This window comes from Mangifera indica, chromosome 7, assembly GCF_011075055.1.
Source record: "Mangifera indica cultivar Alphonso chromosome 7, CATAS_Mindica_2.1, whole genome shotgun sequence".
Taxonomy (NCBI): Eukaryota; Viridiplantae; Streptophyta; class Magnoliopsida; order Sapindales; family Anacardiaceae; genus Mangifera; species Mangifera indica.
In genome coordinates this window covers 13,284,411-13,304,014 of record NC_058143.1, presented here as the reverse complement: position 1 = coordinate 13,304,014, position 19,604 = coordinate 13,284,411, and the positions used below count along the sequence as shown (strand labels likewise).

Genomic DNA, 19,604 nt, shown 5'->3' with positions numbered 1-19,604 from the left:
GAAGCCTCTAGCACTAAAAAAAAAAGTGCAATGAATTTACAAAAAGTTTATACCAAAAGATAAAGTTTTTTATCTTATGCTTTTTCTTTACATCATTCGTTTAGTTTTCTGTGATTCTTTCATTTTTGAACTACAAAGGAAAATATTCGAAATGGCGTGATAATGTTATAATTTGATGGTGTATTTACATGAAGACATGGATGAAATGAAGCTAGTCATGTTCGATGCCCACCAAAAAAAGAGAAAAAATATTGAATCATCAATTTTCTACCGTACATTTTCTTCAAAAGTTAAGGTCAACATTATGATTCTTTGATATCTTGGCACTTAGGATTGTATATCTATATTTAAGAGTAATAAAATTATGTGCACATAATTTCGAGCATATAGATGATATATCATATCATCATGTGATTGAATATTTTAATTTTTAATTCAAAATTATCTAATCACATGATGATACATTATATATATACCATTTATGTATAGTGTGCACATAGTAATGTATTATGTTATGTGTGTGTGATTCTCCAGGCTCCTTTGTGGGAACCTTTCCAAATTCTAAAGTCAAAGATGTGCTCATATTTTCTCTTCATGTTGTCATTTAAACCATATCAAGAAATGAAAAACTGTCGTCATTTTGTGACAGATTAACAGTACACGACCTACTATAAATCAATGTTGCTGGAGGCACATGAAATATAAAATATACACAAGCTTTAAAATACAGAGAAATTTACAAGCCTGATATTCTTCTTCCGGAGGATTGTTTTGCTCACACTCTATAATGCACTTCCCATGGATCGAGATGCATGTAGAGGCCGATTCTGATAATGTGCGGGAGATTTGTCTGCATACTGATCGCCAAGAAATTCTCTCAGGCTTGGTGCTTCCGAATGGCTTATTACTTCAAGAAAGATTTGTTTCTCAGGTTATGTAACCCTAACCCTCATCCCATTGACCAGGGTAGAATGGTAAGCAGAATCGTTTAAAAAAATTATAATAAAACTATATGTATCTATTTTAGGTATACAAATATACACACATTTATATATGTCATCATATTATTAGATGATTTTGAAATAATGATAAAGTAACACACAATCATATGATGACACATATAAATCTGTATATATTTGTATACCCAAAGTGGGTATTTATAGTAATACTCAAAAAATTATTATTTAAAGTTTAGATTGAGAAATTTCACTGTTAAAACAAAACCAAGTGGCAAAATATATATCAAAAGGCAAATAATGCAGCAGTAGTACCATGTTTGGTAGATAAAACAATATATTTTCTCTAATAAATGAGACTATATATGGCAATATATATCTACCAATGTGGAATGGTGCAATGTTCAATTGCCTTTTTGATCCATGATGCCACAAACTGTAAAAAATTACAACATATAAATTAATTACTGGGCCAAATTATAATTTATTGTGGCAATTTCAAGGTTGTTTATGCATGCACAGGTGGTAGAACAAATATGAATTATTTTTCCTGATATTAATTCATATTTGTTCTACTATCTGTGGATCCAAACTCACCCTCGAGAAACTGCCATATTTTAACTTAGCTAGCAAGGGGTAATTCTTAAGTAATTATTTGTAAAGTTTCAGGATAAACGATGGAGTAAATTTTCTCCCTTGTTGACTTAGGGTGGTGAGAAATTTCCATCTTTATCCTGAATATGACTAGTGCATGCAGTCCTGTTTGTTCATGACTTATGGGGTATTGTTTTTATCAAACTTGTGACATCTAGGGAATTTTACATCAACAAAACATAAGAGAGATATTGAGTATATTTATATATTTCACATCGTTTAGGGATATGACTATTAAACTAGTTAAATAGTTTGTATGTGTTTTGTCTTGCAAAACCTAAAAACTGAATTATAATGAACTATGTATCATAAATGGATAATATCTTAATAATAGACTGAAGTATTAGATTAGTGATGTTACAATCGACTTTGTTATTAGAGAAATTAACAAGTAAGAAGATTTATATGATGAGTGCAAGGGAACAATTCTTTTTGCAAGATCTGATATGGAGTAAATGGAAAAGGTTGAAGAAAGACAATGATTTTTTAGCTGTGAAGCATTTTCCTTATTATATATAATTGAGTATACAGATGATATATCATCATGTAATTAAATAATTTTGAATTAAAGATAAAATAACATGAGCAATGTTATATGTACCCATTTTTTGTACATAATTCATATACATAGTGATGTGTCATCATGTAATTAGGTGATTTTAAAACATATGTCATCATATGATAAAGAAACATCTAATCACATGATAACACTTCATCTGTGTACATAAATTGTGTACAAAAAATAGATACACATAATTTTATTGTATAATGATACATTATTTATATATTCAATTGTATGAACACATTGTAAGTATTGCTCTTTTTCTCAAAGTGAAGTGTTTCAAATGGAAGAAATCAAGTGAATAATTATTCATTTGATCATGACTTATATAAGTAGTGAAAAGACACCATTGAGTTTGTAATTAGACATCAAGAACAATTGCGATGGTTAAGAATAAGTACAAGAACAATTACATTGATTTGAATAATCACAACCTTGGGTATGGGCACATCCTTTAGCTAAAAAATGGACAACCCTTTGGCTTTTAAATGGATAGAACCATTGCCTTTTAAACAATTACTTAAAATTCAAAAGAATGATCAAGTAATTGTTTAATAATTAAAATATAATTTGATTATGGGACAATAAACGTCAAAAAATAAGAATATCCATGGATCATATATTTTGAATATTTATAAAATTCTATAAAATTCATGACACATGTTCGATAAACAAAACACCTATTTTAAAGCTTTGATCATAGATTGTTCCAAATTGAACAGGAGCATTCCTTTGGTTATTCAATATCCTACTAAAAAACCTAGATTAGGAACACTATGCTTCTTCCATGAATAGAGAACATTGTTGCCACATGATTGATGTCAAGAATGAACTTATTTCTCCAACTAGTTTCAAAATATTTCAAATTGTTTCATTCAAGAACGAGTATGTTCTCCCATGCATATTAAACGATTTTAAACATTCATTAACCTTGTCGAGTAAAGTTGTGTGGGTTTTATAGGATGATGAGTTCGAGATGATTGTTAAGAAATGCTCTTGAGGTTCTTATCCCATTTGTGGTGAGCCAATCAATGGTGCTAGGGTTGGATTCGAGCCGAGCCGAGCTCGGCTCGAGCTTGACTCGGGCCAAACTCGGCTTGGTTCGAGTTCGGCTCGTTTTTGGCTCGGCTAGGTAACGGCTCGGCTTGACTCGTTTTTCATATCAAAACGACATCGTTTTGTATATATATATGGATCAAAACGACGTCGTTTTGTATAAAAAAATTAAAAAAAAATATACCGAGCCAGCTCGAGCTCGGTTCGAGCTCGAGTCCAGCCCTAAATGGTGCTAAGGTTTACCTGATAAACTCAGTTGTTAGATACCTTAAAAATAAGATATATTATTCATGAGGTTCTTAGAGAAAACTATGAAAATGTTATAAAGAGTATCAAACAATTGGTTAGTGCGCGCCCAACATATCGGCTAAAATTAAATTAATAATTCAAATAAGGTTAATTTAATTAATTATGAAAAAAAAACTTATCATAGAAATATAACGCATTACCGACATATTATTATTACACTTTTAATTAGATTATTTTATTTTACCTCTTAGAATAGAGAATTGTATTCTCAAATATTTGAAATGACAATTTAACCTGCCCATATAATTTCTTTGATGAATTTATTTTTTTTACTGTTAATCTAAAATTATAAATGGCCCTTTATATATAATTATGAGGTGAAGGATGGCTTGTACCATTTTTTTTCCATTTTCTTATATTAAAATGTAAATAAGAAATTTATATGGGCTACTCAGACAAAACCCAGAACTAGGCCCACTACTTTTGATGAGAAGTGAAACCTTCTCTCTGGGAAGCCCGTAAATAAGGCCCACAGAGAAATCCACATTTCTGGACAAGTGAAAATAATCAAAGTTTAGGGGTCATATTAAAATAAACCATTTCCCTCTCACTAAAACCCTAACCCTAGCTCTTATAAAACCCCTGACCTTCTGCTCGTCATTTTACCCTCATGCAGCCGACCTCTCTCTGAATCGCTTCCTTTTCTTCATTTGATGTGTGGTTCTGTAGCTCTGATTACTTTTTGGTTGTTTAATTTTGTGTGTGCTGAAGGAAAACTATATCAATGATAATAAAGCATTATCCCAGCTCATTATGAGGTCTTTGTAAGTCAAAGGTCAGGGATTAGACTCTTTCCGACATTTATCTGAGCAACATAAAAAGTTTTTTTGTACCAGTTTGATGAATCGTTTGTTTGTGGCTTTTATTTTTCTTGATACGGTTTGATGTTTTTTCTGCATGTGGCTATGCTTTTTTTGAAGTTTTTTATCTGGGTTTGTTTCAAAATTGTTCCCAGTGATGGTTCAAAATAATTATGCTAATGTATATCTGATTGTATGACTGAAAGTTTACTTTCTTCTGAGGGAACTCAGATAATTTGAATGCTCCTGCGTTGTTTTATTTGAAATCTTTTTTAAAAAAATGTGAGCTTTCTTTGTATTTATTTTCTTACACCTGAGCTTGTTTCTTAATTCTGTTTGCTTCATCTTGTTGTTGCATGATAGGATCTGAGTTTGAATGCCCGTAGTGACATGGTTCTGTTCTTAAGTTGGTGTCAAAAGAATTGAAAATTTGTACTTCCTGTGAACATCTGTGCTTCTGCTGTTCTTATACTTAATCTCTACCAAGGGACAGTTCCCAGTGATGTTTCATTACTGACCATGCTAATTCTGACAATTAGATGACTGAATATTTCTTTTGTTATGTTCTGAGGGAACTATTCTTCTCTTATGTGAATACCCTTTTTAACTTCTATTAAAGATTATGTAAGGCAACATTTTGTAATGGGGATGCCACTATTAATTAAATCTGTTGCTTAGTTGTAGTAATCGCTCTTACACTTGGTTGTGGATATTCGCCTTTTTACCTGTACAATCTCTGTTATGTTTACAGGATTTTAATTTTGGTACACAAATAAGCTCACTAGTTTATTCTTAGTGATGTTTAGCTCATGCTGATTGTTTAGTGGTTGGTGATTACTTGTAGCTATTTAATAGATGTGTTTTTGTTGTGTAAAATGATTTGAAATATGAGGGGCACATATTGCATTTATGAAAATATGATTTTGTATATTCTCAAATAAAAATTTTATGATATTTTGCAATAATGATTTCTACTTTGTATCATTTGGACGGGGGATTACTCAAATCCCTTACTTAATTGGGGCAAACCTGTTATGTTTGTACATTCCAAAGTAAACGTCACAGATAAATGCCCATTGACGTTGATGGTCCTCCCTCTGGGTGGTTCCTCCGTTGATGGGTGGTCTCATATTCCATCACCTTGTGGAGCAGCGTTGCTGCCTTTACCATTTGGGACTGGCCATGAGACAAACATTTTCTATCTGAATGTTATATTTGTGTGGAAGAAATGTGGCCGAGGATGAAATCATTTGTAAAATACACCATCTTTCGGGACTGAATGGCTTGTTTGGCCTTGGTGACATTCTGCAATTCTGAGGCCTCCTATGTTTGTTTTGATGTTCTTTAATTTGCTTCTCTCCTTGCATCTAGGATTTGTTTTAGGATATGTTTTTTTTTTCCTTGGGTTTTTTTTTTGTTTGGAGAAATGTGGGTAGGAGTCTATCATTCACAAAATACCTTCTTTTGGGACTGATTGGCTTGTTACACCTTGCTGACATTGTGCAATTCTGAGGCTCCGTTCTTATTTATTTTATTTTTCTGCTGGAAGGGTTTCCAAAGCTGCTTCCATTATATGCCTGCTGAATACCATCAAAATTGATTTTATTGTTTTAATGAATCTGGGTCAATTGACAGTGATTTAATTTATGCCTCCTCGATATAAAATAGGCTATTTGAAAATCGGTTTGAATATTGGTTTAAATATTAGTTTTTTATTTTTTAAAACTAGGGTTTTTAGAAAATTGAATAAGAAATTAAAAAAATATTAAACCTATTTTGAAAAAAAAATTGAAAAAAATAATAAAATAAGATAATCTTTTAAATTAGGTTAAAAATGGGTTAATCAGAAATTTGATATGGTTAATTAGTATTTTCAATTTGGTTCAAAATTGGGTATTTGTTAAATTGGTTTGGTTTCGGTTTATAGTTTTCTTTAAATGAGAAATTCAGTTTGGATTGAAAAATTGTCAAGTGGGTTTTGCATAATCTTAGTTGGGATTGTTGTCTTTTGGTTTCTTTGGTTGAGGAATAACTTTTTCAACAAATGATAAAAATCTTCCATAATCAAAGAATAATATAATTATAAAGTAGGTAGGAGTCTGGATAATTTGATCCAAATTTAATATTGGATGAAATCATTTGTAAAATGGTTTGATTTGAATAGCTTTTTGCTTAGGTTGTAGTTTGGGAGATTTTTAAGTCGAATCAAATTATGAATAATTTATTTTTAAGTATATATATATATATATATATATATATATATATATTGGATATAATTTTTGAATAACTAATTAAGTGTACAATTTACTTTTTACATATTTATTTTGTTATTTTTTGTGTTTATTTTGTTATTTTCTCTATATTTGTATTATGTATATTTTTTATTTATTTTGTTTTTTTAAATTATGTTTTAAAATGTTAAAATTTAATTAATTTAATTAAATAATATATATTTAAAAGCGAATGTTTTAATTTGTTCAAATTATATTTTTTAAATTTGATTTAAAACTTAAAATAACTTGGTTTGGTTTAAAAATTTTAATATAGTTTTTTTTAGTTTTATTTGATTTGGTTTAAACTTAAAATAGTTTAGTTTGAGTTAAAAAAACTTTAAATTATTTTTATAAATTTATTTTGAAAAAAACTTTTAAATTGTATTAAACTAGATTATGGACACCTGAGTTCATTTTTGGGAAAATTTTTATACTTTGGTTTGATTTAAAATTTTTTTTGAAATTTAATTTAATTTGGTTTGAACATAAAATAGTTTGGATCCGTTTAAAAATTTTTTAAACTAATCTGTTAAGGTATTTGCTGTCAAGGCCGGCCCCATCAGGAAGGACAGACAGACAGCACGGTGGTTGTTACAGCTGTTAAAATCTACTCTCGATTAAAATCAAAGATTTTAAATTCGGATTGAAATTATTATTCTTATGAGCGAATAATTTGGTAAAAGTGATTTTTAAGTGCTTCTTTTGGACAACGTCTACCCTGCCAACAGACTTCATCAAAATTAATACGTTATGCTGTTACTTTTAACATATAATAAATTAGATAAGTATAGGATTTTGTGGTGTTGTTTGGCCGGAGAATGATTTAATATCTATCTGGTTGGTTAGGTGAATTGCGATGTACATTCCTTTTTCATCAGACGGACTTGATTAGTAATACCGGTTCTAAAATCTAATTTCAGTTCAGATTTTTTATTTCACTAAATAACTTGTAAATGAAGCATCAAGATGCTTAATCTTTTACGAAGATCACAAGCTTCTATTTCCAGTAAGGCTGCTGGAAAAATCTGAAGAATCCAAATCCGCTTCGCTCTCAAAGGCTGAGATGGGTAAGCTTCTGTTTCCAGTGAGGCCCAAAGACTTGTTCCACAAATGGTTTGCTGCAAGTCCAAACTTGTATATGTTAAGTTTTGAAAACCTAAACATTCATTTGTTAACTGATAAAATTAATAAAATTTGTTAGTTTAAAAAGTATAATTATCATTTAATATTTAAAATAAAATAAAATTTTATCTTCTTTGTCTTTAAATTTTTAAAATTAATAATTTTTCTTCTTACTTATTTTTTTAAAAACTTAACTTTTTCCTCTTAGAGTTTTTTTTTTCTCATTTCTTCTCTAGTGGCCTTCTTTGTTACCAACTGACTTCAGCTTTCCATCCATCTTCTTTGGTCTTGCTTCCTTTCCAGTGATCTTCGTGAAGAATGACGATTGAAGAATCGTTGGATTGAAGCAATGGAGGAATCAAATTGGCCATGACAGTGGACGAATTGATCGGATTCATAGATGGAAGTGCTTCTATCGTGTGATTAATCTTTTATCAAGCTGATTCGATAGAAAACAGTGATTTGATGAATCGAAGTGTTGTCTTTGATTTTGCGATTCATCATTAGTTGGCGTTTCTTTTCGTCACATTTTTGTCTTTTGTTGGCGTGTTTTGTTTGTCCCATCCTCGTCTTCATTAGATTATTTTAATAGTTGAAAAAGCAAACGAAGAAATTGCAAATTTTTGGGGGAAATAAAATTTTCAAATATTTTGATAGAAAAAATTATTAATTTTTTAAATTGAGAGGGGTAAATGAAATAACAATTTATTTTTAATTATTTTTTAAATATCATTTTTACTATTAAATTTAACAAATTTTGTTAAATTTATTAGTTGATGAATGAATATTTAAACTTTTAAACTTAACAGGTGAGAGTTTGAGCTCGAATGAAGTGAAAAAGCATAGACTTTTACGCTAGAAATTTTCTGAGCCGGACGTGTGAGATTATGTTCTTGATCGCAGCTAGACAAGGCTACAAAGGGCATTTGGTCATGTTGGACAAGTTCACTGATGCAGGTTCTTGTTTTGTCCCTGCTTTTGATATTCAGCTCATGTGGCTGATCCATCAGGTTGGTTTAATTTTTTTGCAATTATTTGTGCTCCAAACTCTTTGTTTTGTTCTTCTTCTGGAGCTTTGCGTTCTTTTTTCTATTTTGATTATTCTGTTTATTATTTCAATCTTATTCGGTGGGTGTAAACATTTATAGATTATGTGAAGTTTGAAGTTCATAGATAAGCATGACAAATTAAAAGTAAAGAAAGGACAAAAATATATGATTAACAGAAGTATTTTTGGTGGGAATTTTCTAAAAAGCTTTTACTGTGTGTGATTGGTGGTGTTGATGGCTCATTCTCAATTATTGTTATTTTGTTCTAATCAATTATATTCGATGAATCAAGGACTTGAGGGACATGTGGGATGAGATGGGGAAGGTGGTGGGACTGGGAGAGACTGTTAAGCCAAAACGTGGAAGAAACAAAGAGACTTTGGGAGAGAACTTTTGATTAGCCTTTTGAGAAAGCTGGAGGTGGGCTAGCCTTCGGAATTGGATGGTACTGCCTCGGTGAAGCCCCCAGTTTACTGTAATGTATTAGATATTAAAGTTAACAGCATATACAGGTCCTTGGTGCCTAGATTCCTACTCGAGGCAAAGTGCAGTAGTTTCTTTTGAAAATTTTGATGTAGTTGATGTAAGTTGAACCACAGAAAGATGGCTAGTTTTTCATTGTATTCAATTCAATATAATGCAAGGATATTATAGAAGGTATTAGTTGGAGCAAATCTGTTTGTGACAAAATTGATTTTGGTTTCTACATTGCAGGCCTCTGTGCTACTAAAGCTCAAGTCTCAAATGAAGGCAACACAAAAGGATGATGTAAGACATGATTTTATGCGTCTTCGGATGGTAAGATGTCACAGGGTACTAAATCTTGATAAATCTTTATCCGTGTCTCCAACAATTCATGGCAAAAAGCTTGGCATCTCTACTGTGAGTTTCGAAGCAGAGGTTTAATAGTTGAGCTTCGTCACTGTGGTGGTTCCTGCTTCAGGGGAAGTACATTAAAAGGTGCTACAACACTTCGTTGGAATAATTGACTGTACAAAGAGAAATTGAACAAGTCAAGGCTGCTGTTTCGATAACTGCCCCAGTTAAAGTCCCATACTTGCTGAAATGTGTGCCTGACAGAGTCACAGATGATTCAGGAGCCATGATATCAGATGTAATACTGAGATTATATGGATATTGACCTCAAGAAGGTTGTTGGCTGTCTCGTACTTTTCTTGATCATGCAAGAAGGTAAAATTTTCTTGCAATCTATCCTTTATTATTTATACAGAGAAAGAATATTTTGATTGTTATGAAAACTTTAACTGTAATGTCTCTGTGTTTATGACTTACGCTTGAAAATAAATTTCAGGGTGGAGAAGATGAGAAAAACCTTCAGCTGTGAGATGGGACAATAGGTTATAGAGATATGTGAAGGTTCTTGGTCTTATGGTAAAGCACCTGGTATGTTGTCTTCAAAATCTTTTTGTTAAGGAGTTTCACTGAAAGTGATTGGATTCTAAGAAAACCTAGGAAAATATGAAATTTAAGACTTCAGTTTATCAGTTTATTATGTTATGTGTCTATTCTGGCTTCAAGATTACAAGAATCTTCTTGCCTCAGGCTAAACAGTTGGCGCAGCAGTCTTCATTGCTGGGTTTTTAGTTTCTTTCCTGTTGAAAGTTCTAGAATTTGTAATTTTAAACATTTTGTTGTTGTTGCCATCTAGCACAGAGAAAGTGGTAGGAACTGCAAATCTGCAATACCGAAAGAACCTACAGCACAATGTGAAGCAGCATGGCATTTTTCAACAGGAGATGAATTATTGACAAGTTGGGAATGGAATCATTATCATCAACATTAGGCTTGAAGTTCACTCTTACTAATATAACATCTCTGGATTCATTGGTAATTTGGTGATTTTTTTATTCCTTTAACTGTGAATGTATGCACAATCGATTTGATTGGAAGGAAATGGTCTATTTGCAGCTTATACTTTTGAGAAGTCGGAAAATGCAATATCAAGGGAAAATTGGGTTACAAAGTAAAGACCAAGGAAGGCAAATGAAAGGAGAAAATGAAATAGCAAACAAGGAAGAAGATGAGGATTTTGTACACTCATTCGGTTCTCAGAAGAAAACCCGAATGGAAGAGTCACAGCTCTATTGAATTGGAAGCTACTGGTAATAGAGCTATTGCCGGAAGAGAATGCAGTTTCGATTACTTTATGCATCTCAATTCTTAGACGTGATGGCATGTGGAGTTGACAACATTACCAGGCAACCGGCAACCTGCCCTGGTTGAAGGTGGTGACAAGTTGTACAAGAAAGGAATTATTTCAGGAGATACTTCATATGATATATTTTTATATCATATGAAGGCAAAAGGTACACACAAGTTGCATTATAATGCAAAGAACTTATGCATTATCTATATGCTTCTCATCTCAGGCTCAGGAAACATATTCTAATATAAAAACTTGACCATACATGCGCACTTTGAGCGTCAAAGGGCTTCTAAAACTCTGCAGATAGCCACCCAAGTTGAGGCTCAATTTAGTGGCCAGGTCTTTCTTACTAGTGGGATCAAAAAATTCAAAGATGCCCTAATGCCCAGTAAGAGAGAAAAAAAAAGGCATATCTTGAATGTGGAAGCCACCTCACTTGAGTCATTAGAGCTCTTTTAGTCAACGCTTTCGAATCTACTAATTGAAACATTTGACAATAAGCATAGTTCCTGGCTGGACATAATGGACCAATCCACTTCCTGTTATGTGATCAAAATTGTCCCGTTGAAGACAATTGTCGAAAGGTGACTGCACATAACGATTGGTAGGTAGCAACTAATAGACATAAAACCATAAATGTCAGATGTTCGAATCATGTACATCATGTACTCAATAATATTAATGAATTATTTTTTATTATCACAAAATCAATTCCTTGCAATTCAATTCGAAAATCGTTACGATTTTATAATTTTTAACTATTACATTTACTTAAATGTAATAAGTATGAACAATGAGTAAATAATTATTATCTTTAAAAAAAAAACTATAATCATTATAATAAAATATTATTTAATCATATTTGTCCATCAACTTAATAAGATATGGTGGATTTAATCTCTTAAAGTTTTTTTATTAAACAAAGAAAAAGATAAAAATAAAAATCTCTTAAAGTTATTTTATTATTTTTTAAAAAACAAATTTTACAATACGATATAATATATATATTTAATTTTTAATATATTATACAATATTAAATTCAACAATCATGTAATCTAAAAGAGTCAATTTGGTGAGACTAACTCGTAGCATGGTCTTAAGTCTAACACAAAAAGACTTGACTTATTACTGTAATGAGTTAGATTAGTTTAAATTTGACTGTGAACTCAAACAAAGGGTTATAGGTCGACCTAATACGACACATTATTATTAATGATTTTAAAAAGCATAATTAAAAAAAAATTTAATAAAAAATAAATTAACCGATTTGTTACTGCAAAATTTAGTCGGACCTTATATATAAAAATCAGACTATATGCTTTATATTTTTAGCGGGTTGATTTGACTTGTAAAACTCACTATTGTGTGAGCCTTGGACCTGATCGATCGGTGGCCACCTTTAATGCAGACAAACACTCCCTTTCCTAGCACGAAACTTACGAAAATGCACTAAATATATAATAGGGTCAAATTGTATTGGCGAATGATGCAAGGGCTAATTAGTAATTTCGGATACCGTGATTTGAATGGAATGGTGAAACATGAAAGCCATCTACAGTGATGCGGTGGGAGGCGTTGTGGTCCCTACTAGCAAGTGATATTCATAATCAAGTTGATAAAAGGGTATCTTTAGAGGATCAGTACGGTGGTTGCACGTTGATAGGTCCCACCAATCACCACCGTACAAAATATAGTAACCACAATCACTACCTGCCACGTATTATTGCTTTCCTGGAAATTCACCAGATTCTCTGTACTTTCTGTACCCACTCAAGCCAATTCTCCACGTGTCCCATCCCACGCTTCATGTCCCTTCCCACACTCTTTCCTTTCTTCCTCCCTTTTAACATCCTATTTACCTGTTTATCCTTATTTCCCAAAATGCCCTTTTCATCATTTTCACTAATTTGTCCAAAAAAATTAATTTCTACTCAATTGAAAAAAAAAATAATTATTTTCGTATAATTTAAAAAGAGTATGATCAACATAAGTATTAAAACAATATAATTGAATAGACTTGATTTAATAGAATTAATCCAAAAATAAATAAATAAATAAATAAATAACAGAAGCAATTGTCCCTGATTGAATAAAATTTCGGTAGGGTTAATTTGGTAATTGTATAACTTAATTTTATATTTTGTCTTTTGAGTCAACAAATTGTCCTCTGTTAAAACTCTTTCAACACCACAACACACCGACCAATCAATCGGTTGCCACATTTCAAAAGTCAAATTAACAAAATAGTCACGTGATGCTCACGTGGACTTGTATATCCTAATCCAATCAATATCTCTTTTGCACCGCTGATAACTCTAGACCTCGCCACACCCAATTTTCTCTTTTTCTTCTCCAATCTCTCCTTCCTCCATTCACAAAACGAAGTCTAAATCGCTTCCAAAACTGTGTCTGCAACTCCCCAGTAACTATTCTTTGATTTTCTCCCTAAAAATTCCAGTGTATCGGACCTCAAGAACGCACAATGAATCCGATCCAAGAGACTTGTTTTAGCATAATACGGATCCAGCTCAAACCTGTCGACCTCCCTCTCTTCTACATCCGTCTCCTCTTCTTGTTCGTCCCCACCTAAGCGAACCCAGAATCAACCGTGAAAGTTACGAAAATACCTCGAATTCTTTGAAAAAGCGTTGCCTATTAACCTTAATTTTGTCGAAAGTGTACAAGTTTGAAGGTTTATTAAGAACAGGTGAGAAAAGTTTCTTAATTTCCACGAAGCAGCTGTTTAATGTCAGGTTTGTCGATACTCGATGTGTTCACGGAGGATTTACTCGTGCGAGTTCGCGGCGAAATTGGCGATGAGTTGGATGCCAAGACGTGGCGACTCGTTTGCAAGGAATTTCTTCGAGTTGACTCGCTTACTCGATCAACTCTCCGGGTCAACCGTATCGAGTTCTTGTTTCAGCTTTTAGAGAAATACCCAAATGTTAGAACTCTGGACCTCTCCTTGTGTCCACGTGTTAACGACGGAATCATTTCGTCGTTATTGAGTCGCACTCGTAATTCACTGAGCTGGACTCGAAGCTTGAAGTCTCTCAACCTGCGTCGTGCCACAGGGTTGAGATACAAAGGTTTGAACTTGGAACTTTGTTCTCTTGAGACCCTTTTTGTCACGTCACGTGTTAAAGTTTTGATTTTTTACTTTTTTTTTTTTTTTGACAGGTTTAGAGATGCTTGCAATCGCGTGTGTGTGTTTAGAGAGTGTTGACGTATCATATTGTTGTGGGTTTGGGGACCGGGAAGCAGCGGCTTTATCTCATGCCGGAGGGTTGAGTGAGCTGAAGATGGACAAGTGCTTGAATGTGACAGATGTTGGATTGGCAAAGATAGCAATTGGGTGTCTGAACTTGGAGAGGTTAAGCTTGAAATGGTGTTTAGAGATAAGTGATCTGGGTATCGATCTTTTGTGCAAGAAGTGTCAGAATTTGAAGTCTCTTGATTTGTCTTATCTTAAGGTTTGTTTGTGTTTTATTGATAAAAGTGATGTTCGGTTGGTGGTAAAATGTTTGTGCATGGAATACGTTAGTCAAGAAAGTATAACTTCTGGAATTTCTCGGTTGATATTTTGCTATTCTTTTCAGTAGTTTTGCTGTTTTTTGCGAACAAGCAGAGGATATTCATGATGATATTTCTTAATCTTTAGACTTTTGTTTGTGTGTTTTTGACAATTTTATGTTTGGCTCAAGAAATTGTTTGTGGATGGAAAAATGTTGCTTCAGAAAGTTTAAATTCGCTGAAGTTCTTTCAGGTAACAAGTGATTCGCTCCGTTCAATTGCTACTTTGCCTTACCTGGAGGATTTGGCTTTGGTGGGGTGCCCTTTAGTGGATGACTTTGGATTACAGTATGTTGGAAATGGATGTCCATCGCTACAGGTAAATTTTTTCTGTAGATTTGGATAGTATGATGACATGCAAGTTAAAAACTTGCCATGAAACTAAAATTCTCATCTTCTATAGTTTGTATGTGCTTTAGATAATTGATGTATCAAGGTGTGAATCTGTCAGTTCATCTGGCATAATCTCTGTAATTAAAGGACACAGTGGTCTTCTGCAGCTGAAGGCAGGTTACTGTTTTTTGGTGAGTAAATTGCTCACCTAACTGGTGATGTATATAGTTTTTTTCGCATTTACTGGGTACACTAAACTTGAACTGTTGCTTCTATGGTAGGAGCTTTCCACGACTGCTCTCTACAACATGAAGGGCTTGAAGAACATTGAAACAATCATAATTGATGGGGCTAAATTATCTGACTCTAGCCTCCATTTCATTAGCACCAATTGCAAGTCTCTGGTTGAAGTTGGGTTGAGTAAATGTGTAGGGGTGACAGACATGGGCATCATACAACTTGTATCTGGCTGTGTTAATTTGAAAATCATCAATCTAACATGTTGCCATTCAATTACTGATGCTGTGATTTATGCTATAGCAGGCTCTTGTCATAGTCTTGTATGCCTAAAGGTAGAGTCGTGCCACATCATAACAGAAAAAGGTCTTTATCAGCTTGGATTGTTTTGCTTGCTCCTCGAGGAGCTTGATCTTACAGATTGTTGTAGTGTAAATGATAAAGGTAAGGTTTAACACTATGCCTAATTTTGTGTTGTTGTATCCGTTTAAGTGTAGTTAGTTTTATATTATATATACTGTACTTTAAATTGACAATATGTAATTTGCATGCATTGTCAGTTTATTGTCACATGTTTATTGCAATTATTATTTGGTTAAATTAATCATGAACATGCTGCTTTTCTTGTCTTTAGCACTTGAATATCTGTCCAGATGTTCTGAACTGTCAATCTTGAAATTGGGACTTTGCACAAATATATCGGACAAAGGACTGTTCCATATTGCCTCTAAATTTTCAAAGATTCGTGAACTGGATCTTTATCGGTAATTTGACCCTAAAGTTCAATTTGATAATATTATTATGATTAGCCTGGAAATTTTTGTTGACTTTATAGTTTTGATTCACAGATGTGTGGGTATTGGAGATGATGGTTTAGCTTCTTTGTCTACTGGTTGCAAGAAGTTGAAGAATCTCAACTTGTCATACTGTGATAAGATCACTGACAGAGGGATGGGGTACATAGGCTCCCTTAAGGAACTCTCTAACCTGGAAATACGTGGGCTGATGAACATCACGAGTGCAGGTTTGACTGCAGTTGCAGCTGGGTGTAAGAAGCTGGCAGACTTGGATCTTAAGCATTGTGAGAAGATTGATGATTTAGGCTTCTGGGCGCTTGCTTTTTATTCACAGAATTTGAGACAGGTATGACATCAATTTAAATTGGAGTTTTCTGTATAATTTTATATCCAGCAACATGTCTGATGAAAAGTAAAAGCGGGGACGATAATATTTCTCCAGTTGGTGGCAAATTGTTGTTTAAACTTTGAAACAATTGATTTTGCTTTTCATACATTTTTTTTTTTCCTTCTGATATGAGATATCTATTTATATTAATTAGTTAGAGTCCTTGATTTTACTTACCATAGGGAAACAAAGGGGTATCCTGTTCTTATGAACTGTATTGATGGTGGCAGATAAATTTGGGCTACTGTGCTCTCTCAAATGTCGCGCTTTGTATGGTGATGGGGAATTTAACTCGCCTGCAGGATGCTAAGCTTGTGCACCTCAACTATTGCACAAGGGAAGGGTTTGAGCTTGCATTATGGTCCTGCTGTGGTCGGATGAAAAAGGTTAAGTTAATTGCCGCTCTCAGGTTCATGCTTTCATCAGAATTATTGGAAGCCCTTCATACTACAGGTTGCAAGATTAGATGGGACTGATATGAGCTTTTAAGGAATTCCATCTAAAGTTTCAGGTTCATTAGTTACTGCACTAGAACTTATTCATGCTGGCAGAAAACAAAACGGTCCTCGTTTCTTTTGCACCCCACTTGTGTCCGTGTGCTTTTTGATGGAATATAAGGCAACTTTATGATCTGTATGTTTTATATTGGATTGAATTGAGAATTATGAGGCTTGTAATTGGCATTCTTAATATTATAATAAAGTTGATGTTTGATGAGGTGAAATCAATATGGTTACTTCACTAGGCGTTTACCCAGATTCACTTTTTGGTTTCATTGGTGGGCTTCCAGTTACACATCATGTTCATACCATAGGCTTTTAGACTTTAACCGATCTTAAGTTTAGAATCTGGACTAAAATTTTTTATGAATACATCTTGTCCATATGCTCGAATTTGGAAAATTGGATGGCATCTTTAACCGTGCTCTATAAAGAAAGCATAACTTGAACTTTACTTAAAAAAACAGCACAAAAAGAAGATGAATTTATGCCTCAAAAGGCAACACTTTACTTTGCAAACAAACATTCCTAGAATTCCATTACATTATAATATAATTCATCTATGTTCTTTCAAAATTGTCAGTAACATATCTTCTCTTCTCTCCTTTCTCCTGTTGTTGTTCCCAACATGGCGTTGGCCATTTCTTTTCTGATTCTAGCCCTGCTTTTACCTCAACTTGAAGCTTTATCTAATGTAACCTCTTTTCAACAAATTCTATCAACACAAGCGTTCCTCACTGTGGCTTGCAACGGTGTTGAAAACCAAGATTTGTGCCTGTCAAATCTACAAACAACCCTCGAAAATACGGGCCCTCCACATCCAAATTCAGTTCTGCATGCAGCTCTTACAGCCTCACTCAATGAAGCAAGACATGCCATTGACATGATAACAAAGTTTAACTCCTTGTCTGTTAGCTACCGTGAACAAATAAAGATTGAAGATTGTAAAGAACTCTTGGACTTCTCAGTCTCTGAGCTTGCCTGGTCCTTAGCCGCAATGAAAAAGATACGAGATGGTGCAACAAACCCTCGCTATCAAGGAAACCTAAAAGCTTGGTTGAGTGCTGCATTGAGTAACCAAGACACATGCCTTGAAGGGTTTGAAGGCACAGACCGGCACCTTGAAAATTTCATTAGGGGAAGTCTAAAACAAGTTACACAGCTTATCAACAATGTGCTAGCTATGTACACTCAATTGCATAGTTTGCCTTTCAAGCCATCAAGAAATGATTCAACAAGAGATGGAAGCTCAACCTCCAAGTTTCCGAAGTGGATGACTGATGGTGATCAAGAGTTTATGCAGAAGAGTCCGCTAAGTATGCAGGTTGATGCAATTGTGGCACAGGATGGGAGTGGGCACTACTCTACAATCACAGAGGCAATTTATGCGGCTCCAAGTTATAGTAAAAGGAGGTACATTATCTATGTGAAGAAAGGAGTTTACAAAGAAAACATAAATATGAAGAAGAAGAAAACCAATATTATGCTTCTTGGAGATGGCATTGGAGCCACCGTGGTGACTGGTAACAGGAATTTTATGCAAGGTTGGACTACATTTAGGACCGCCACTGTTGGTAAGTACCCAACTAATAACTTCTAATATATACATTTTTTTATTCTGTCCATCATTGTTATGTTTCTTCAATGTGTTACTTCATACTTCATTACTTGCAGATAATTTAGGCTAAGAATTAATACTTGATTCATTCCTAGTGTCAAGTTTATCTTGTTCTATTGTTTAGTACTCAAATTGATTCATTACTTATTAAGCAAGTAACAAATTTCGCTTTGGTGTTTAATGCTTGTAGCTGTCTCCGGCAGAGGATTCATAGCAAGAGACATGACGTTTCGCAACACTGCTGGACCCCAAAACCATCAAGCAGTAGCCCTCCGTGTCGATTCAGATCAGTCTGCCTTCTTCAGGTGCAGCATGGAAGGCTACCAGGACACTCTCTATGCTCATTCTCTTCGACAGTTTTATCGAGAATGCAACATTTATGGCACCATCGACTTCATTTTTGGCAATGGTGCGGCTGTCCTGCAAAACTGCAACATTTACACCAGAGTTCCTTTACCATTACAGAAGGTAACAATCACAGCCCAGGGCAGGAAAAGCCCGAATCAGGACACTGGATTTTCAATACAGGATAGCTATGTTTTGGCCAGTCAACCAACCTATTTAGGCAGGCCCTGGAAACTATTTTCCAGGACAGTTTTTATGAACACTTATATGGGTTCTTTAGTTCAGCCTAGAGGATGGCTTGCGTGGTACGGAAACTTTGCTCTGAACACATTGTGGTATGGTGAGTATAGGAACTATGGGCCTGGTGCAGCTATATCCGGGCGGGTTAAATGGCCAGGTTACCACATCATTACAGATGCTGACACTGCAAACTACTTCACCGTTGGACGGTTCATCGATGGCATGTCTTGGTTGCCCGCTACTGGAATCAAGTTCAGAGCAGATATATCCAATTGAGTGACCAGGAGTTTAACCCTTCTCCCTAACAAAGGGTATTATTTTGGCCCCCTTCATTGATGTGTGCGTGTCTATATAAAAGCAAATAAATAAATAAATAAATAAATATTTGAGTAGATGCAATCTGTTTGTTTCTAGTTCAATTAGTAAATAAAAGTGATTCAGTTAGCATAAAAATTCTGCTTTATCGTCATGCTTCTGGACATTTTATGAAGATCACCCACCAGTTGAAATCTAAACTCTGCTTATTCAGGCCCTTAAATTCAAGGACTTCTCCCACTAAGGAAATGGTTGCCATATTGATTTGGCAATAGGGCCTGTACTTACAAACTTGGATTCCACTAACTAA

At 33.9% G+C, this 19,604-nt stretch overlaps 2 protein-coding genes, 1 long non-coding RNA gene and 4 other non-coding genes across 12 annotated transcripts; all 7 read left to right on the top strand.

Moving 5' to 3' along the window:
* The first annotated feature begins 4,095 nt into the window (after positions 1-4,095).
* Positions 4,096-11,655, top strand: LOC123221787. Of its 5 annotated transcripts, XR_006503288.1 has the most exons (8): positions 4,096-4,312; positions 7,457-7,677; positions 8,636-8,742; positions 9,074-9,364; positions 9,496-9,972; positions 10,094-10,185; positions 10,451-10,629; positions 10,711-11,655. It is a non-coding gene; the product is annotated as an uncharacterized LOC123221787 (long non-coding RNA). The 5 variants fall into 5 exon arrangements; XR_006503287.1 differs by lacking the exons at positions 4,096-4,312; positions 7,457-7,677 and having other exon boundaries at positions 8,497-8,742; positions 10,456-10,629; XR_006503286.1 differs by lacking the exons at positions 4,096-4,312; positions 7,457-7,677 and having other exon boundaries at positions 8,498-8,742.
* LOC123222244 lies at positions 4,255-4,354 on the top strand. Its single transcript, XR_006503567.1, has one exon. It is a non-coding gene; the product is annotated as a small nucleolar RNA snoR69Y (small nucleolar RNA).
* On the top strand, positions 4,485-4,565 carry LOC123222250. The gene has a single exon (XR_006503573.1). It is a non-coding gene; the product is annotated as a small nucleolar RNA snoR53Y (small nucleolar RNA).
* Positions 4,830-4,914, top strand: LOC123222249. The gene has a single exon (XR_006503572.1). It is a non-coding gene; the product is annotated as a small nucleolar RNA snoR53Y (small nucleolar RNA).
* Positions 5,569-5,659, top strand: LOC123222218. The gene has a single exon (XR_006503542.1). It is a non-coding gene; the product is annotated as a small nucleolar RNA SNORD96 family (small nucleolar RNA).
* A 1,600-nt stretch (positions 11,656-13,255) lies between the features above and the next one.
* LOC123221681 (F-box/LRR-repeat protein 3) lies at positions 13,256-17,000 on the top strand. 2 transcript variants are annotated; one of them, XM_044644571.1, is made up of 8 exons: positions 13,256-14,037; positions 14,129-14,421; positions 14,706-14,840; positions 14,941-15,045; positions 15,136-15,535; positions 15,726-15,855; positions 15,940-16,234; positions 16,507-17,000. In XM_044644571.1, the coding sequence occupies exons 1-8, from the start codon at positions 13,695-13,697 to the stop codon at positions 16,750-16,752; spliced, it is 1,947 nt and encodes a 648-aa protein (XP_044500506.1). In that variant the 5' UTR covers positions 13,256-13,694; the 3' UTR covers positions 16,753-17,000. The 2 variants fall into 2 exon arrangements, with proteins under 2 accessions (XP_044500506.1, XP_044500507.1); XM_044644572.1 differs by having other exon boundaries at positions 13,257-14,037; positions 14,715-14,840.
* A 362-nt stretch (positions 17,001-17,362) lies between these two features.
* On the top strand, positions 17,363-19,373 carry LOC123220567 (putative pectinesterase/pectinesterase inhibitor 22). The gene is made up of 2 exons (XM_044642828.1): positions 17,363-18,350; positions 18,585-19,373. Exons 1-2 carry the CDS (start codon positions 17,405-17,407, stop codon positions 19,253-19,255), a joined length of 1,617 nt encoding a protein of 538 aa, XP_044498763.1. The 5' UTR covers positions 17,363-17,404; the 3' UTR covers positions 19,256-19,373.
* Positions 19,374-19,604: the final 231 nt, after the last annotated feature.

What these genes read in the sequence shown, in the direction of transcription:
- LOC123221681 (XM_044644571.1), top strand. Translation starts at nt 13,695, where the DNA reads ATGTCAGGTTTGTCGATACTCGATGTGTTCACGGAGGATTTACTCGTG. An exon ending in CACAGGGTTGAGATACAAAG is followed by an intron (nt 14,038 to 14,128) that starts GTTTGAACTTGG and finishes TTTTTTTGACAG; the next exon opens with GTTTAGAGATGCTTGCAATC. An exon ending in ATGGATGTCCATCGCTACAG is followed by an intron (nt 14,841 to 14,940) that starts GTAAATTTTTTC and finishes TATGTGCTTTAG; the next exon opens with ATAATTGATGTATCAAGGTG.
- LOC123220567 (XM_044642828.1), top strand. Translation starts at nt 17,405, where the DNA reads ATGGCGTTGGCCATTTCTTTTCTGATTCTAGCCCTGCTTTTACCTCAA. An exon ending in ATTTAGGACCGCCACTGTTG is followed by an intron (nt 18,351 to 18,584) that starts GTAAGTACCCAA and finishes TAATGCTTGTAG; the next exon opens with CTGTCTCCGGCAGAGGATTC.